The sequence below is a fragment of the Microcaecilia unicolor genome, chromosome 10 (genome assembly GCF_901765095.1).
Source record: "Microcaecilia unicolor chromosome 10, aMicUni1.1, whole genome shotgun sequence".
In the NCBI taxonomy this organism is placed as follows: domain Eukaryota; kingdom Metazoa; phylum Chordata; class Amphibia; order Gymnophiona; family Siphonopidae; genus Microcaecilia; species Microcaecilia unicolor.
The window spans coordinates 72,308,431-72,325,215 of record NC_044040.1 but is presented as its reverse complement, the minus strand read 5'-3'; the positions used below and the strand labels follow the sequence as shown (position 1 = coordinate 72,325,215).

The 16,785-nt window shown below is 41.7% G+C and overlaps 1 protein-coding gene across 1 annotated transcript in view; it reads left to right on the top strand.

Annotated features, from left to right (window-relative positions):
- Positions 1 to 16,785, top strand: part of SLC38A1 (solute carrier family 38 member 1) — a 220,795-nt gene that overhangs the window by 164,989 nt on the left and 39,021 nt on the right. The window contains exon 9 of the mRNA XM_030216384.1: positions 10,682 to 10,740. Coding sequence (XP_030072244.1) covers positions 10,682 to 10,740 — 59 coding nt within the window. The remainder of the gene's footprint in view (positions 1 to 10,681; positions 10,741 to 16,785) is intronic.

Sequence of the window (16,785 nt, the reverse complement as noted above, 5' to 3'; positions counted from 1 at the left end):
TACGTCTTTGTCTTCCCTGATCGCCCTTTTACTCCTCGGTCATCTAGCGGTCCAACCGATTCTTTTGCCGGCTTCCTGCTTTTAATATACCTTTTAAAAAATTACTATGTGTTTTTGCCTCCAACGCAATCTTTTTTTTTTTTTCGCAGTCCCTCTTAGCCTTCATTATCAGCGCTTTGCATTTGACTTGACATTCCTTATGCGTTTTTTTATTTTCAGTCGGTTCCTTCTTCCATTTTCTGAAGGATTTTCTTTTAGCTCTAATAGCTTCCTTCACCTCACTTTTTAACCACGCCGGCTGTCATTTAGTCTTCCGCCCTCCTTTTTTAATACGCAGAATATATTTGGCCTGGGCTTCCAGGATGGTGTTTTTGAACAGCATCCACGCCTGATGTAAATTTTTGACCCTCACAGTCGCTCCTCTGTTTTCTTTTCACCATTCTTCTCATTTTATCATAATCCCCTTTTTTAAAGTTAAATGCTAACGTATTTGATTTCCTATGTATACTTCAAAGCTAATATCAAATGTGATCATATTATAATCACTGTTATCAAGTGGCCCCAGCACCATTACCTCCCGCACCTTTTTTATTTATTTATTTGTAGCATTTGTATTTCATATTTTCCCACCTATTTGCAGTCTCAATGTGGCTTACAATTGTTCTGTAATGGTGATCACCAATTTCGGAAAACAGAAATACATAGTTAAGGTGGAGGAGACAAAATAGGTTAGGTGTTCAAGTAAGGGAGTTCATTTTCATAATAAGAAATAAGAGGTAATGGGTAAAAAACTTTAGGCATGATAAATTGTCTAAAAGAATAGAATATAAACTATAAACAGTTCATACACTCCACTAAGGACTAGGTCTAGAATTTTTCCTTCTCTCGTCAGCTGCTGTACCAGCTGCTCCATAAAGCTGTCCTTGATTTCATCAAGGAATTTTACCTCCCTAGCGTGTCCCGATGTTACAGTTACCCAGTCAATATCGGGGTAACTGAAATCACCCATTATTATTGTGTTGCCCAGTTTGTTTGCGTCCCTAATTTCCTTTTAACATTTCTGCATCCGTCTGTTCATCCTGGCCAGGTGGACAGTAGTACACTCCTATCACTATCCTTGTCCCCTTTACACATGGAATTTCAATCCACAGTGATTCCAAGACGTGTTTTGTTTCCTGCAGAATTTTCAATCTATTTGATTCAAGGCTCTCGTTAATATACAATGCTACTCCTCCACCAATTCGATCCACCCTATCACTACAATATAATTTGTACTCCGGTATGACAGTGTCCCACTGGTTATCCTCCTTCCACTAGGACTCAGAGATGCCTATTACATCTAATTTTTCATTTAGTGCAATATATTCTAGCTCTCCAATCTTATTTATTAGGCTCCTGGCATTCGCATATAGATATTTCAAACTGTTTGTTGTTCCTTTTTACATCATGCTCAGTACTTGACAGTATTAATTTGCAATCTTTTGTCTGATTTTTATTTAAGGACACCTGATCTACTACAGTCTCTTTTGCAACTTCACTATCAGGATACCCTACCTTCCATGTTTTGGTGATTATCTTTGAAAGATACCTTATCCCAAACCATGCGCTTTTGAGCGACTGTCGGCCTTCCCCCCATTTCTAGTTTAAAAGCTGCTCTACTTTTTAAATGCCAATGCCAGCAGCATGGTCCCACCCTGGTTAAGGTGGAGCCCATCCTTTCGGAATAGGCTCCCCCTTCCTCAGAATGTTGCCCAGTTCCTAACAAATCTAAAGCCCTGCACCATCATCTCATCCACGCATTGAGTCTCCGGAGCTCTGCCTGTCTCTTGGGCCCTGCATGTGGAACAGGTAGCATTTCAGAAAATGCTACCCTAGAGGATCTCTATTTCAGCTTTCTACCTAAGAGCCTAAATTTGGCTTCCAGAACCTCTCTCCCTCATTTTCCTATGTCATTGGTACCCACATATACCAAGACAGCTGACTCCTCCCCAGCACTATCTAAAATCCTATCTAGGTGATGTGTGAGGTCCGCCACCTTCGCACCAGGCAGGCAAGTCACCAGGCGATCTCGTCCACCAGCCACCCATCTATCTATATGCCTAATGATCGAATCACCAACTACAACAGCTGTCCTAACCTTTCCCTCCCGGGCAGCACTTGGAGACATATCCTCAGTGTGAGAGGATAGTACATCCCCTGGTGGGCAGGTCCTGGCTACAGAAGTACTTCCTACTTCACCAGGCTAATTCTCTACTTCTAGGAGACCTCCCTCCTCCAAGGTAGCACAAAGGCTACCAGACTGGAGGTGGGACTTCTCTACAACATCCCTGTAGGTCTCCTCTATGTACCTCTCTGTCTCCCTCAGATCCACCAAGTCTGCTACTCTAGCCTCAAGAGAACGGACACGTTCTCTAAGAGCTAGGAGCTCTTTGCATCGGGCACACACATATGACATCTCACCAACTGGGGGATAATCATACATGTGACACTCAATGCAAAAGACTGGATAGCACCCCTCTTGCTGCTGGACTGCTGACTCCATCTTACTGCTTTTGAGTTTTTCAATAATTTAATACTTGCTACAGTATTAAGGATATTAGTCTAAAATAAAAGTGTCTTTTAGATTATATAGTATATTGTATGAGATGTCCAGGAATGTGTGGTGATTAAACATTTAAAAACTCAGATTTAATCATAAATTGATAATGTGTGACTGGATGGGCCATTCAGGTCTTTAACTGCCGCCACCATGTTACTATAAACATTTGTTTGCTATTTCTCCTTTGTTCTAATATGTGCAAATTGTATTTCTGAAAATTTAAATTAAAATAAAAGACAGGTCTGCATGAGAGGAAGTGACGTCACCGATGTAGTCGGGAGCCAGAGTGTAGAGCTCCGCGGGTTACAGCCATAAAAGAGTGTCTACCCTATGATAAAAGCGAGATAATTAATCCCGCGACCGCTGAAAACGGAATATAATAGCGTATGGCGGCTAGAAAAAAGTTGGCGAAATACAAATATTCGGCGGATTCGCCGCGGGCTGTTAAAAAAGTGAGCGTGGCCCAACTGCAGAGCGGAGCTAAAATGGCGCCGACTGAGGAAGAAGAACCCGATAACGATATGGAGGATACCGAGATGGAAAGGAGCGAAATCATCCGATGGTTTCAAGAGCTCAAATCGGAGATGATCAACACCAGGAAAAGCATACAGTCGGCGGTTGCAGAGCTCAGGGAAGAGGTAAAAGATATGGGTCAGCGCATGGTTGAGACCGAGGAGCGAACAGAGGCAATGGCGGGAGAATTAAAAATGTTAAAAAAGAAAGTAAATACGGAACAACAAGTGAGATTGAATATAGAGCAGCAAATAGAGGACTTAGAAAACCGCTCCAGAAGGAGTAATTTACGTTTTAAAGGCTTGCCGGAAGAATCTCAATATAAGGATGTAGAGAAGACTGTAAAAGAGATCTGTGCCTATATTTTGAATCAAGGAAAAGATCCCCAAGAAATGCTGGAAGGGCCCACAATAAAAATTGATAGAGCCCACAGAAGTTTGGGACCGCAGAGGAGTGACCTCCCCAGAGACATAATTGTATGCAGGGGCGTATCTGCGTGGGGCCTCAGGGGCCTGGGCCCCCGCAGATTTCGCCCTGGACCCCCCTACCGCTGCCAACCCTCCCCCTCCGTTGCTCGCCTACCTTCGCTGGCGGGGGACCCCAACCCCCGCCAGCCGAGGTCCGCGTCCTCCTGCCGCTGGCGGCTGCCTTTGGTCCTTTAATTCTTCCATTGAAGCTGGCGCCGACGAAAGTTTCTTTTGAGTCTGACGTCGCTGCACGTTGTACGTGCAGGACGTCAGACTCAGAAATTGTTTCTGAGTCTGACGTCCTGCACGTACAACGTGCAACGTGCAGCGACGTCAGATTCAAAAGAAACTTTTTCGTCGGCGCCAGCTTCAATGGAAGAATGAAAGGACCAAAGGCAGCCGGCAGCGGCAGGAGGACGCGGACCTCGGCTGGCGGGGGTTGGGGTCCCCCGCCAGCGAAGGTAGGCGAGCAACGGAGGGGGAGGGTTAGCAATGGCAGCGGCTGGGGGGAGGGGGATCGGCAATGGCGGCGGCGGCGGCGGGGGGGGGGGGGCTATAATGTGCCCCCCCTCTCTGGCCCTGGCCCCCCCTACCGCCGCAGTTCAGATACGCCCCTGATTGTATGCTTCCATGATTTTCAAGTTAAGGAGGCAATATGGCGGAAAGCACGTGCTATGGGGGAAGTGGAATGGAACAATGTAAGAGTTCAGATTTTTCAAGATCTGGCGAGAGCAACTCTACAAAAAAGGCGGGACTTTAAAGATATCACTAAATATCTGCAAAAGGCTGGCCTGAGATATAGATGGCTGTATCCCAGCGGCATACTGGTATCAGTGGGCGGCCAAACAAAGAGAATACTGCAAATAGAAGAAGCATGGAAAATATTGGCATCATTAGGATGTACGGACTTGCCAGAAGTAACAGCGACACCTCAAAGCTCCCAAAAAGACAAACCCGTCAAAGGAATGGGGGGATGGAAACAGCAAAGCAGAGGCAACATTAGAAGGAGCCCAACATATGAGGACCGAGGGCAAGAGAGAGATGCCGAGACTTGAAAAGCTACTGGTTCCAGGGCAAAAGCCCGGACCTAAAACTGGTACTATGTACAATGTGTTATATGAGATGTTATGTTAAGAAATATTGAATGTTTTCCTATTTCTGTTTTCTATGATTAAAAGGGGGATTAGACGAGAGGGAGGATTATGGGTAAGGGGGGACATGAAAGATAAATTGATGATGAAAACCCCATCGGAACGACACTTCCTTAGGGATCTAACTGGCATCTAAGCTTGGAGGCCAGTCGAGGGGAATTAATGGGGGAGGGGAGGGGCAGGGGGGGAGTAGGGAGGGGGGTGGGATAACAGTGGGATCATGGAATGTGAATGGCTTGAATACCCCTGAGAAAAGAAGTATTATATATAGGGAAATCAGGAAAATGCATTGGGACATTGTAATGTTGCAAGAAACTCATATTCAAAAGAAAGATGAAAGACTAATACAATATAAAAATATGGGCACTGGATTTTTCCAGGCTGACCCCAGAGGGGGGAAGAAGGGAGGGCTGGCAATTTATATAAAAGATACAGTAGCCTTTGTTCATGAACAAACATATGTGGACAGCCAGGGTAGATGTATAGCGATTAAAGGTAAAGTAAATAATCAACCAATCACATTAATTAATGTTTATGCTCCTAATGAGGGGCAAGGTGCATTTTTTGAGGCTTTAAGGCTGGAACTGCTCCAATTTGTATCAGGGGATATAATATTAGGGGGTGATTTTAACTGGGCCCTGTCAGACTTGGATCGCTCTAAAGGTGAGAGGGGAAGTGGTCAGGCAAATACGACCAAGCTTCTGAGAATGGTCAAGGATTTAGATTTGATTGATGTTTGGAGGATGCAACATCCGGGGCAACGGACTTACTCCTTCTTTTCACACGCACAGCGTACTTATACTAGGATAGATATCCTTTGGAGTTCCCGTAATTTATGGGGTAAGGTAAGGGATTCGGGTATAGGAACCATCCATGCATCAGACCATGCACCTATTTGGATCTCTTGGAAGGGATTAGGGAGAGAACGGGGACATACTTTTTGGAGACTAAATGAATCCTTGCTAGACACTGCAGAGGCTTGTGAAGAAATTAGAATAGTGATACAAGATTACTTAAAACATAACGATAATGGGGAAATCTCTGATGGGATCCTTTGGGATGCTCTAAAGGTGGTGGTGAGAGGGCATTTAATTAGGAAAGGTAGTCAGCGTAAGAGAGAGGGACAGCAACAGGAGTTGAGGGTGCGACAAAGGCTAGTCACTCTAGAAGCTCAACATCAAGGGGGACGAAATCAGGGCATATGGGGGGAACTGAAAGAATGCAGGGCAGAGCTACAACGGATTCAATTGCGCCAAATGGAATATCATCGCAAACTTATAAAACAAAAGTATTTTGAGTATAGCAATAAAGCAGGGAAAATGCTGGCACGAAGTTTAAAACAACAACAGATAAGCAATACAATCACCAAGATAAAGGGGGTAGGAGACCAGTTAGCTCACCAAGATAAGGAGATTCGGGAAAGATTTGCGCAATACTATTCAGCCCTGTATGCCAAAGAAACGAGAGTCAGCGAGGTAGAAATTCAACAATATTTGGAAGGGTTAGGCCTACAAAAGCTAACGGAATATCAGAGGGAATATTTAGATAAACCTATTACGATAGAAGAGATAGAAGGAGTAATTAAGGGCTTGAAGGGGGGAAAAGCACCGGGATTAGATGGATACACGGCCAAATTTTATAAGTTGATGGGAAAGGAAGTAGGACCGGTACTAGGGAGGGTGGGAAATGCATGTTTTAGAACAGGGAAGTTACCGAAGAGTATGTATGAAGCGGGGATTTCGGTCCTCCCTAAGCCAGGTCGAGATCCAACACAATGTGGCTCGTATAGACCGATCTCTTTAATAAATATTGATATTAAGATACTGGCTAAGGTAATGGCCGAAAGAATTAATACATTTCTACCCCAGTTAATTCATTCGGATCAATCAGGCTTTATACCCAAAAGGCAAGTAGCTGACAATATTCGGAGAACATTAAACATAATATGGGAGGCACAGCAACGGGAGGAAGATATGGTGCTATTAACAACTGATGCAGAAAAGGCCTTTGACCGTGTGGAGTGGAATTATTTATGGGAGGTATTAAAGGTCATGGGATTTGGTACGGGGATTTTAACTTGGCTCCAGGGATTATATGCAGCACCGATGGCAAGGATAAAGGTCAATGGGGGATATTCAGATCAGGTACAGATACAGAGAGGAACTAGACAGGGGTGCCCACTTTCACCTTTGCTCTTCGCTATAGCAATTGAGCCGTTTGCACAGAAGATTAGGGAGACAACACTGATACGAGGATTTCAAGCGGGAACAGGGGAACACAAGATAGCTTTGTTTGCTGATGATATTCTCTTTTATGTAAGTCATCCGGAAGAGTCTTTACCCTGCATTTGTAGTGAGATTCGAACTTTCGGAGAGTTGTCAGGATTTAAAGTAAATTACGATAAATCTGAAATTTTGAATATCAATACATCTCAAATTGGGTTGGAAGCACTGTTGCATAGACTTCCCTTCAGGCATGCAAGAGATAATTTTAAATATTTAGGAATTCGGATCTCAAGGGATATCACACAGTTATATGGATTGAATTACGCTCCGTTATTCCGGGAACTGCGTACAGATATGAGCAGGTGGAAAAACGGACTGTTATCATGGTGGGGTAGGATAGCGGTGATAAAGATGAACTTGGTTCCCCGGATGTTGTTTCTATTCCAAACATTGCCGATGGAAGTTCCCACAGCAGCTCTAAATAAATTACAAGCTGATTTGTCTCGGTTTGCGTGGGGGGGCAAGCGGGCTAGAATATCGAAAAGAATTATGTGGGGGAAGGTGGAGGAGGGAGGAAGGGGGCTACCCAATGTATTGTGGTACTATCAAGCAGCGCAGTTGAAACAGGTGGCGGAATGGAGCAAAGGGCATAGATCACCTGTGGCGACTCTGGAACAAGACTTAATATCTTGGTGTAACTTGGAAAGAGGAGTGTGGGGATCTGTAAAGATGAATAACTCACAACAGGGACATAATAATCCATTCATATCTCACTTGCAACATATCTGGGATGTACTAAAGAACAAGTTTAAGAAGGGGGTAAAAACCTCTACCTTAGCATATATTAGGCAAGAAGCTGAGTTTCCCGCAGGGCGAGAAGGAGGGGTATTTCGAGAGTGGAATCGAAAGGGACTGAAAAGATTCAGGGACCTTATGTCGGAAGGGGCGTTAAGAGAGTTTGTAACCCTTCAAAGGAAATTCGGACTGCCAGATTCTGACCATTATGCTTATTTACAAGTTAGGCATTTCATGAAGGGACAAGGGTGGTTGCAGTCCGATCCACGTGAAAGAGAGGTATTGGAAAACATATTGGAAACCTTGGAGGGAGGAAAGAAGGGAATATCCAGGCTATATAGATATATAAGGGGAGACAAAATGAAGAAATTACCATATATGACAGTGTGGGAGCGAGATCTAAATATTGAACTGAGTGTGAAGGAATGGGAAAGGGTGTGTATGGAGGTGAAAAAAGCATCTATTTGTGTATTAATTAAAGAAAATGCTTACAAAGTTCTAAGTAGATGGTATTACACGCCGGACAGATTAAAACGAATATATCCCAGTACATCTGACCAATGTTGGCGATGTAAGGACGGGATAGGTAGCTTTATACATGTATGGTGGGAATGCTTGTATATACAATCATTTTGGGTGGATGTTACCATGCATTTGACACACATTCTGGACACACAATTTCCAACAGAGCCAAAATGGTGCTTACTAGGTTGGGGAAACAAAAGGGGTCAGAAATGGCAAAGGAGGCTTAAAAGATTGGGGTTGGCAGCCGCAAAGTTGGAAGTTGCGGCTCACTGGAAACAAAGCCTTGGCCCCACTATTGCATCATGGAAGATGAGAATCAAGAATATTGCAGGCCTGGAACAGTTGACTGATAAGAGACTGGGTAAATACAAACCTGATGCTAAAGAGTGGACTCAATTGGAGAAATTATGGTCTAACACAATGTAAGAAACAGGGGATACAACCAAGAAGTGGACAGTAATGAATAGGGGAGGGTGGGAAAGGGAGGGGGGGGGAGGGGGAAAAAAAAAATATTAAAACTGATGATACACTGAGATGTAACTAAACTGTTTTATGTTATTCTTAATGTTGAAGGCAGCATAGCCTTATATTGTGTTCTTTAAGTTGTGTCTAATAAAAATTTTCAAATTAAAAAAAAAAAAGACAGGTCTGCATATTACAGCAGGAAGAGCAAATGAGCTGACTAGATGGATGTATTTGGTCTTTTAGCTGCGATCATGTTTATTTTTGGTAGAATAAGTTATGTAAATTTCAGGTTAGACTTGCTTATTTAATTACAATCTCTGAGTTTTATACTCTCTCAGTGCAAAAATTTGTATGATAAGCAATACATTATTTTCAGCAAGGGTGTTCAACAAGTAGTCCACTTGACTTGAGCATTCGGCCCACTTGAGGTTTGTTTTTAGCAAGAAAGGTTTACCTAATTAGCAGCACACACATGATTTGGAAGCATTGCAGAGCCGTTTTGTGGATATGAAGTCATAGTATCGTAAGAGACACATGCAATTTTTATCACTTTTTCTCCCATTAAGTTCCTGTTTGTTTGTTTTTTTGTTTTTTTGTGGGGGTTGGTGGCTGTTTTCTTATTTCCTTATTCTGTATATTTGATATGTACTTTGTTTAACCAATAGAGTCCAAGGTGGATTTCAGCCATGTTGAAATTTGTTTTAAAATGTAGAAATCCCTAATAACAATGAAAAACCGTTCAATACTGTTTTCTTTCAATGCACTAAGAAAATCATACAAAAATAAAACTCTAAGAAACTGCATCTAATGTGCAGGACTTGAAATCAGGTGCAATACAAATCATTGAGACAAGAATTTCCCATAGAGCCACATTTTTTCATTTCATATAAAAAGAAAGGTATGACATCTGTGATCAGCCTATAATGGTTATTAGTCTTAGTTTATTTCCCTTTGTTTTCACTTCTTAAAAATGTTATCTAACTATATTGCCAAACAGATATAGCCTGCCCTGCAAGCATGCATTGATGTGTGTATGTGTGGTCAGAAATCTTTATCTGATGGTTAACAAAGAAGAACCCAAGCAAATCATGTAATAGTCAAGCAGTGCAGGAGATGGACTTAATGGGAAATTCTAATGGCAGAGCACAGCTGCCTGGTGAAAAATGATTGCTCCGTGAAATACAAGCTGGGATGCTGAGATTCTTAAAAAGAAGAAAAACGCATAGGCCTGCAAGTTCAGGGAGTGGATGATATAATGAGAATGTTACTTTATTCTGCTCTTTTACTCTTCCTGTTACGCATACCTTTTCCAGGAGAGTAGCAATAGCCATAGCAGAAGTGTTGTTCACTTGCGCCATCACAAGTTTCGTGCACAGAATAGCATTCCAGCACACAAACAGATATATGTGCAAACAGTGGTGTAGTTTTTTTTTTTTTTTATTCGGAACTATGCAGCCAGCACACTCCCCCTTCAGTTTTGTTTTTTTAATTTTTTTAAGCTATTTGTGGAACACAAGTTGAGGGTCTTACATGCTTACAGTTAAGAGAAGAAACGAGCAGGAAATTTGTATGAACATGACCACAGAAGAACAGGCTAACCTTTTTATACCTCTCTAGACATAGTTTTAAAGCCTCCATGGGGTATTCAGCCTTTCTGTCTTCTGTGCACTTCTTCCCTGCCTCTATGTGGATTAGTTAATAGGATTAATACCATTGATTTTAAATATGCTGTGTACTGGTACCTAACACAAAACCCTTTTTTGTTTTTGTTTTTTGCATCTGTGCCCAGAAAAGTATACGCTAAATCTGCACTCAGCCTTCACAAACCTTTGCACACTTTATTACATCGACCACTTAAAAGTCCAAAATCTGGCACTGCAAATTATACTCAGTAAATGTGTTGAATTGAAAAACTAATTTGGATCATTTTAATTCTTTTAGGCTATCTGGGATATACAAGTGGATTTTCCCTGACCTGCATGTTTTTTTTCCTCATAGTGGTAAGTACTGTTTGTTGTATCTGGGCAGTGTTCTTAAATGCAAGGCCCTGGGGCCAATGGTGGCCTCTGGAAACCTCTGGGGCAACCCTCACTGTCTGTTTGTTTGTTTGTTTGTTTGTTTGCTACTCTGTCTCTCTTCCCAGGCTAAGACAGAGGGGAAAGTGGATGGAGGAAAGGCCACATGCTTGAAGGACAAGGCATGTCTCAATAAACAAAAGAAGAATGCATTTGGAAATGCCCACAGCCTTTCAAAGCAGGCTGGTGGGAATGGACGTCATTGACACACACTGGTAGGCAGTTTTGTAGCACCGAATGGGAAGGTATTTGGTGGCTCTTCAATAGTTCATTAGAATCCAAAATGGCCCCAACTTTATTGAAGACCACTGAGATAGGGAATCATGCTGTTTGATTCACCAATTTTTAGCTATTGGAACAATTTATTTTAACTATCACATGTGTTCAGCAGTCAGAACCAATATAATTACAATTACAATTGATGCTTGTATGCCACAGGTACCAAAATATAGATCAATGCATCTCAGTCACTAAAAAGAGGGACAAATCCCCTGAACTACAACTTGCAAAACAAATCCTGAAAAAGCCAGGTTAAGTAATTGGATTGATGGCAACCCCTTGAAGGATGCACATCCCACCATTTAGCAACATAAGTGAAAGTCATTTCCAATATGGATTTGTAAACCACCCTATAAGGGGAAGGAAATTGAAGCATCAAGTAGTGCCTAGACTCCACTACATAATTTTTTATCATGAATGGTAATTAGTGGAATTGTGTATTGAGGGGCCATATCATAAAGGATTGAGTAGGCTAAGCAGCATAGCTTAAAAATTGAGCAGACCTTCATTGGAAGCCAATGAAGAGCATGTAACTGTAGAGTTGCGCTCTCAGACTTGGCTTTCCTACAAATCATCTTTGCCACAGTATTTTGCAATGTCTGTAACTTTCAACAGATAGCTTTACTACAGCCAGCGTATGTGACATTGCAGTAATCTAAATGACCCATCAACAGAGTCTGGACAATCAATTTAAAAACCATAGAATGAAAACCAAGATTTTATCCATCTTAATTTGTATAACAAAATAAGTACTTTAGTAGTGAGACTTGTACATGGGGCTCAAAAGTAACTGTCCAAAGGCGCACCAATGATCTTCAGTTGAGATTTCAGTTGATAAGTGGTACCATCAACTGAAAATTCCTTGATGGATGACTGGTCAGGAGAATTTTGTTTTGTCTGTATTTAGTTTATCTGACTGTGCTCAAGATTCCAAGCAACTTAGTCCCTGTCTGATGGTGGCGGTAATCTCATCTAATTATCCCATATATGAAATATAAATGGTTATCAACGTAGATATAAGAATGAAGACGAAGTGCCTCCAATCTTAAACCTAATGAGGTTATCAAGATATTAAAGAAAGAAGGGGGGACAGTGGTGAGCCCTGTGGGACTCCACAAACTAGGGTCCATTCCTGATACTTCTTCCTTCTGACAGTAAGGAATCCCCTAAATCAATTCAAGACTACACCAGTTATCCCATATCCATTCGTGATATTCAATAGGATATCGTGATCCACCAAGTCGAAATGTGCTTTCCATATCAAACTGGAGTAGCAGTACTAGTTTTCCCAGACTGATTTCTCCCCCTAATATTAGAATTTTTTTGTATTTATAAATTAAACACGTATTACAAGTAAACCGCTTGCACAAGAAAAATAGTGAGAGCTTCTTAAAGAAAAACAATAAAAGGTATAGTAATAAAACAATACAAGTGTTCAATTAACTAATTAAAGTAAACAATAAGAAAAAGAAGCGAACTACTTCAGCTCAGACCACCATAAAGGGAGGAGTGGAATATCACATATAAGGAGATCAAATAATGAAACTACATTGAGGAAAAGCTTAGCCAAATAGCACCCAGTAATCAAATGTCCAAATTAAGATGGTTCAGAGCTGGATAACTTCTTTAGGCCCAAAAAAGATCTCAGATGGTCAGGTACGTAGAAAACATATTTCAAACCCAAATATTTAATAACACACTTGTATGGATATGCAAGCAGGAATGAAGCTCCTAATTTCTTTGTTTCTTCTCTCATAGCCAAAAATAGTGTCTGTGTCTCCTAAGTAGCTTTAGTTACTTTCGGAAATAACCAAATTCGTTGACCACAAAATTGAGAACCAGACTGTCTAAAATATAACCACATTATGGAATTAAATCTTGTTCAAAAACAAAGTTCACTATCAAAGTTGCTCTTTCATGAACTTTGGAGAGAGAATTTTCCAAAATATATGAAGTATTGTTTAAATAACTCCAACTTGTGGCTGAACTGGATTTCCTGATAAAAAGGGATCTACCAAAGCAGTCTTCCAAGGGCAAAACCCCATCCATCATTTTCTTAGGTATAGTTTGCAAATAATACACTTTGTTCAGTGGAGGTATAGCATCTGAGGAAAGTTTTAAATTTTCCATAAGAAACTGGAGACATGCCCGATGCTTTGGGGAAATTCAGAATTTTCAAGTTCAGTCTCCTAGTAAAAGGTTTCCTGGAAGCATTTTTCTTGTCTCGAATCACCGTGGAAACAGCTCGAATCACCGTGGAAACAGCTTTCTTCAGGTTAATCAGAAGGGGATAATCTTAATCTTGTCGCACTGTCCGTATAGATTGTGATAAAACATCTAATTTACTTACAAGAGCTGTTGTATCCTGTGCAGACTTTCCTACCATCTCATCCAATTTCATAATGGCCCTCCAGATTGTCTCCAGCATCAACAACTTGGGGGCAAATCCATTCACTAGCTGTCCCAGCGCTTCCAAATTCTGAGTTGCCAAGCAGCAAATTCCACCGCTCTCACCTGGCTGATAAGCACCTTCTGCAACAGCCATCTTTGGTACGATCCTGGCCTTTCCTGGACAAGGTGGGCATTTGGTTACTGGGGGGGGGGGGGGGGGGGGGGGACAACAAAACATCATGCCCCATAGATACTGGCTGTCCTCCACCTGGACTCAGTGCAGGGCTCTCACCCCAGTCTTCCTGCTGACCATGAGCAATGTGACAGTCCAATGTTTGCTGGAGGGTTTGCTGGATCGGGGGAGATACCACAGCTGTTGGCGGAATGGCATGGACCTTCCTTTTCGTGTGCAGCATTAAAAAAGAATAATGAATTAAGGAAAATCCCGCCACTAAGTAAGAGCGTTACAATGCTGCTACATGTTTGGCTGCCATCTTAAGATCACTCCCCCAGGATCTTCCTTATATTACAAATTAATGCAATAGATGTACATATGTGTTCTGGAAGTATAATAGACCAGAGGTGTCACTAGGGAATACCAAAGTGCAAGCCATTCAGAATCTCCTCATCTTCGGTATCTGCAGCATGAACTTCTTACTCTAGTTCAGCTGTGGTTTCATAAGGGAAGGACCATGCTGCCTCTGCAATGTTTACGTTAAAGCTTTTATGTTTACCCTGTAGTTTCTCTAGTGTGATAAGTGCTCATCCTTCAGCTGTGCAGGGACCCACACCACCTTTCTGCTGTTGTACAGATCCAAAGTAAGCACCGGTGGCTATGAAGTTGCTAGTGGGTCAGTTCCTTTTTGTTAGCTTTTTCCTTATGTCTCATCCCACACCCAAAGAAATCTCAAAAGTAAAAAAGGAAGCTGCAAAGTTAGACAAATCTACAGCAAGCTTTCTAGAATTAAAAATAGTAAATACTGTAACAATTAGTACCTTCACAATCAGATAAACATTTCTCCGAGGACAGGCAGGCATGATATTCACATGTAGGCGACGTCATCCACGGAGCCCGATGCGGGCACTGCCACAGTGCACTGTCGCTTTGAAACTTTGAGGCATGAGTAGGTACCTCCCCACCGGATGCTTGAGCACAGGACCAGCAGTCTAGCATTTCTGCAGAGCAGAGAAGTAGGTGGGGGGGGGGGGGTTTAATCTGTCCTCAGCGCATTAAACTCTTCTATTTTGGTGTCTTCCCTTTTTTTGGAAAATTTTCTCATATTTTTTCATTTTCTTTAATCAAACTTAATTTTTTTCAAATTTATTTTTCATTTTTTCTTTTTTCAGCCTTTGAAGCCTCTGAGCCCTCCCTTTAGCCAGGAAGCTTTGACCATTTTCAAGTACAGAACTACTTGAGCTCCCCATGCCATTAATCCTTTTGACATTGCATCAGCTGTTTTTTTCCTCCATGTCAATGAGGGTGCCGAGTGGCTTTAAAAATGTACTTGATTCAATAGGACAATTTCAGGCACAGACCCCCATAACTGGTGTGTTGAGTTCTTAGGTCTGGAGCATCAGGACATAGTGTGACCTCCAAGGACACTTAAACCCTTTAGAGTCCAGTGTGAAAAACACTTTGATTCTGCATCGAGCATGGCTGGAGATTTGGCACTGGACACAGAACCTTCATCACATCGGGTGCACCAACACAACATTGAGTGTCTGTCTGACATTGGACTCTATACTCCAACCTCTTAAGGACTCCATGTTGTCCTCATCAGCACTGTGTGCATTGGAGGACCTGCAGCATAAAATATATATATATAAAGGCACCTCCATCATTCTCCCTCCAGGCACTCTGCCAACACCTCCCCTTTGAAAGAATAATCTGAGTCATAGTTATCTGATGCTAGGGTCCACCTTAGGAGTAAGCACCCAAGCAAAAGATCTAGGTGTCATTGTAGACAATATGCTGAAATCTTGTGCCCAGTGTGTGACAAATTAAAGATTAGTAAATCACCTGGACCGGATGCCATGCAGCCTAGGATGATCTGCAACCTATTGTTAAAATCATCCATAGTACCTGAAGATTGCAGGGTGGCCGATGTAATACTGTTTTTTTAAAAAGGATTCCAGGGGTGATCCGGGAAGTTACAGACTGATAAGCCTAATGTCAGTGCGGGGCAAGATGGTAGAAACTATTATAAAGAATAAAATTATGGAACATATAGATAAACGGTTTAATGGGACAGAGTCAGCATGGGTTCAGCCAAGGGAAGTTTTGCCTTGCCAATTTGCTTCATTTCTTTGAAGGTGTGAATAAACGTGTGGATAATGGTGAGCCGGTTGATATATATCTAGATTTTCAGAAAGCTTTTGATAAAGCTCATGAGAGGCTCATTAGAAAGTTAAAAAGTCATGGGCTAGGAGACAATGAGGCATATTTTCAAAGCACTTTGGGAGGCTAAGTTCCATAGGTTTCTATGGAACTTTGGGAGGCTAAGTGCTTTGAAAATAAGCCTCAATGTCTGTTGTGCATTAAGAATTGGTTGATGGATAGAAAACAGGGTAGGGTTAAATGGACATTTCTCTCAATAGAGAAGGGTAAATAGTGGAGTGCCACAGGGATCTGTACTGGGACCAGTGCTATTTAACACATTTATAAATCGGAATGACGAGTGAGGTGATTATATTTGCAGATGACACAATTATTCAGTTGTTAAAATGCATGCAGACTGTGAAAAATTGCACAGAGACCTTAAAAAATGGGAAGACTGGGTATCCAAATGGCAGACAAAATTAATGTGGATAAATGCAAACTGATGCACATTGGGAAGAATAATCCAAATCATAGTTACCTGAAGCTAGGGTTCACCTTGGAGTCAGCATGTAGACTATATGCTGAAATCTTCTGCCTGGTGTGTGGTGGCGGCCAGAAAAGCAAACGGGATGCTAGAAATTATTAGGAAAGGGATTGTAAATAAGACCAAGAATAACTATAATTCCTGTATATCGCTCCATGGTACGTTCTTACCTTGAATATTGCATTCAATTCTGGTTGCTGTATCTCAAAAAAAAGATATAGAGGAATTAGAAAAGGTTCAAAGAAGAATGACCAAAATGATAAAGGAAATGGAACTTCTCTCATATGAGGAAAGATTAAAGAGGTTAGGGGCTCTTCAGTTTGGAAAAGAGATGGCTGAGGGGAGATGATTGAGGTCTACAAAATCCTGAGTGGTATAGAACGAGTAGAAGTGAATTGAGTTTTTACTCAAAATGTACAAAGACAAGGGGACACTC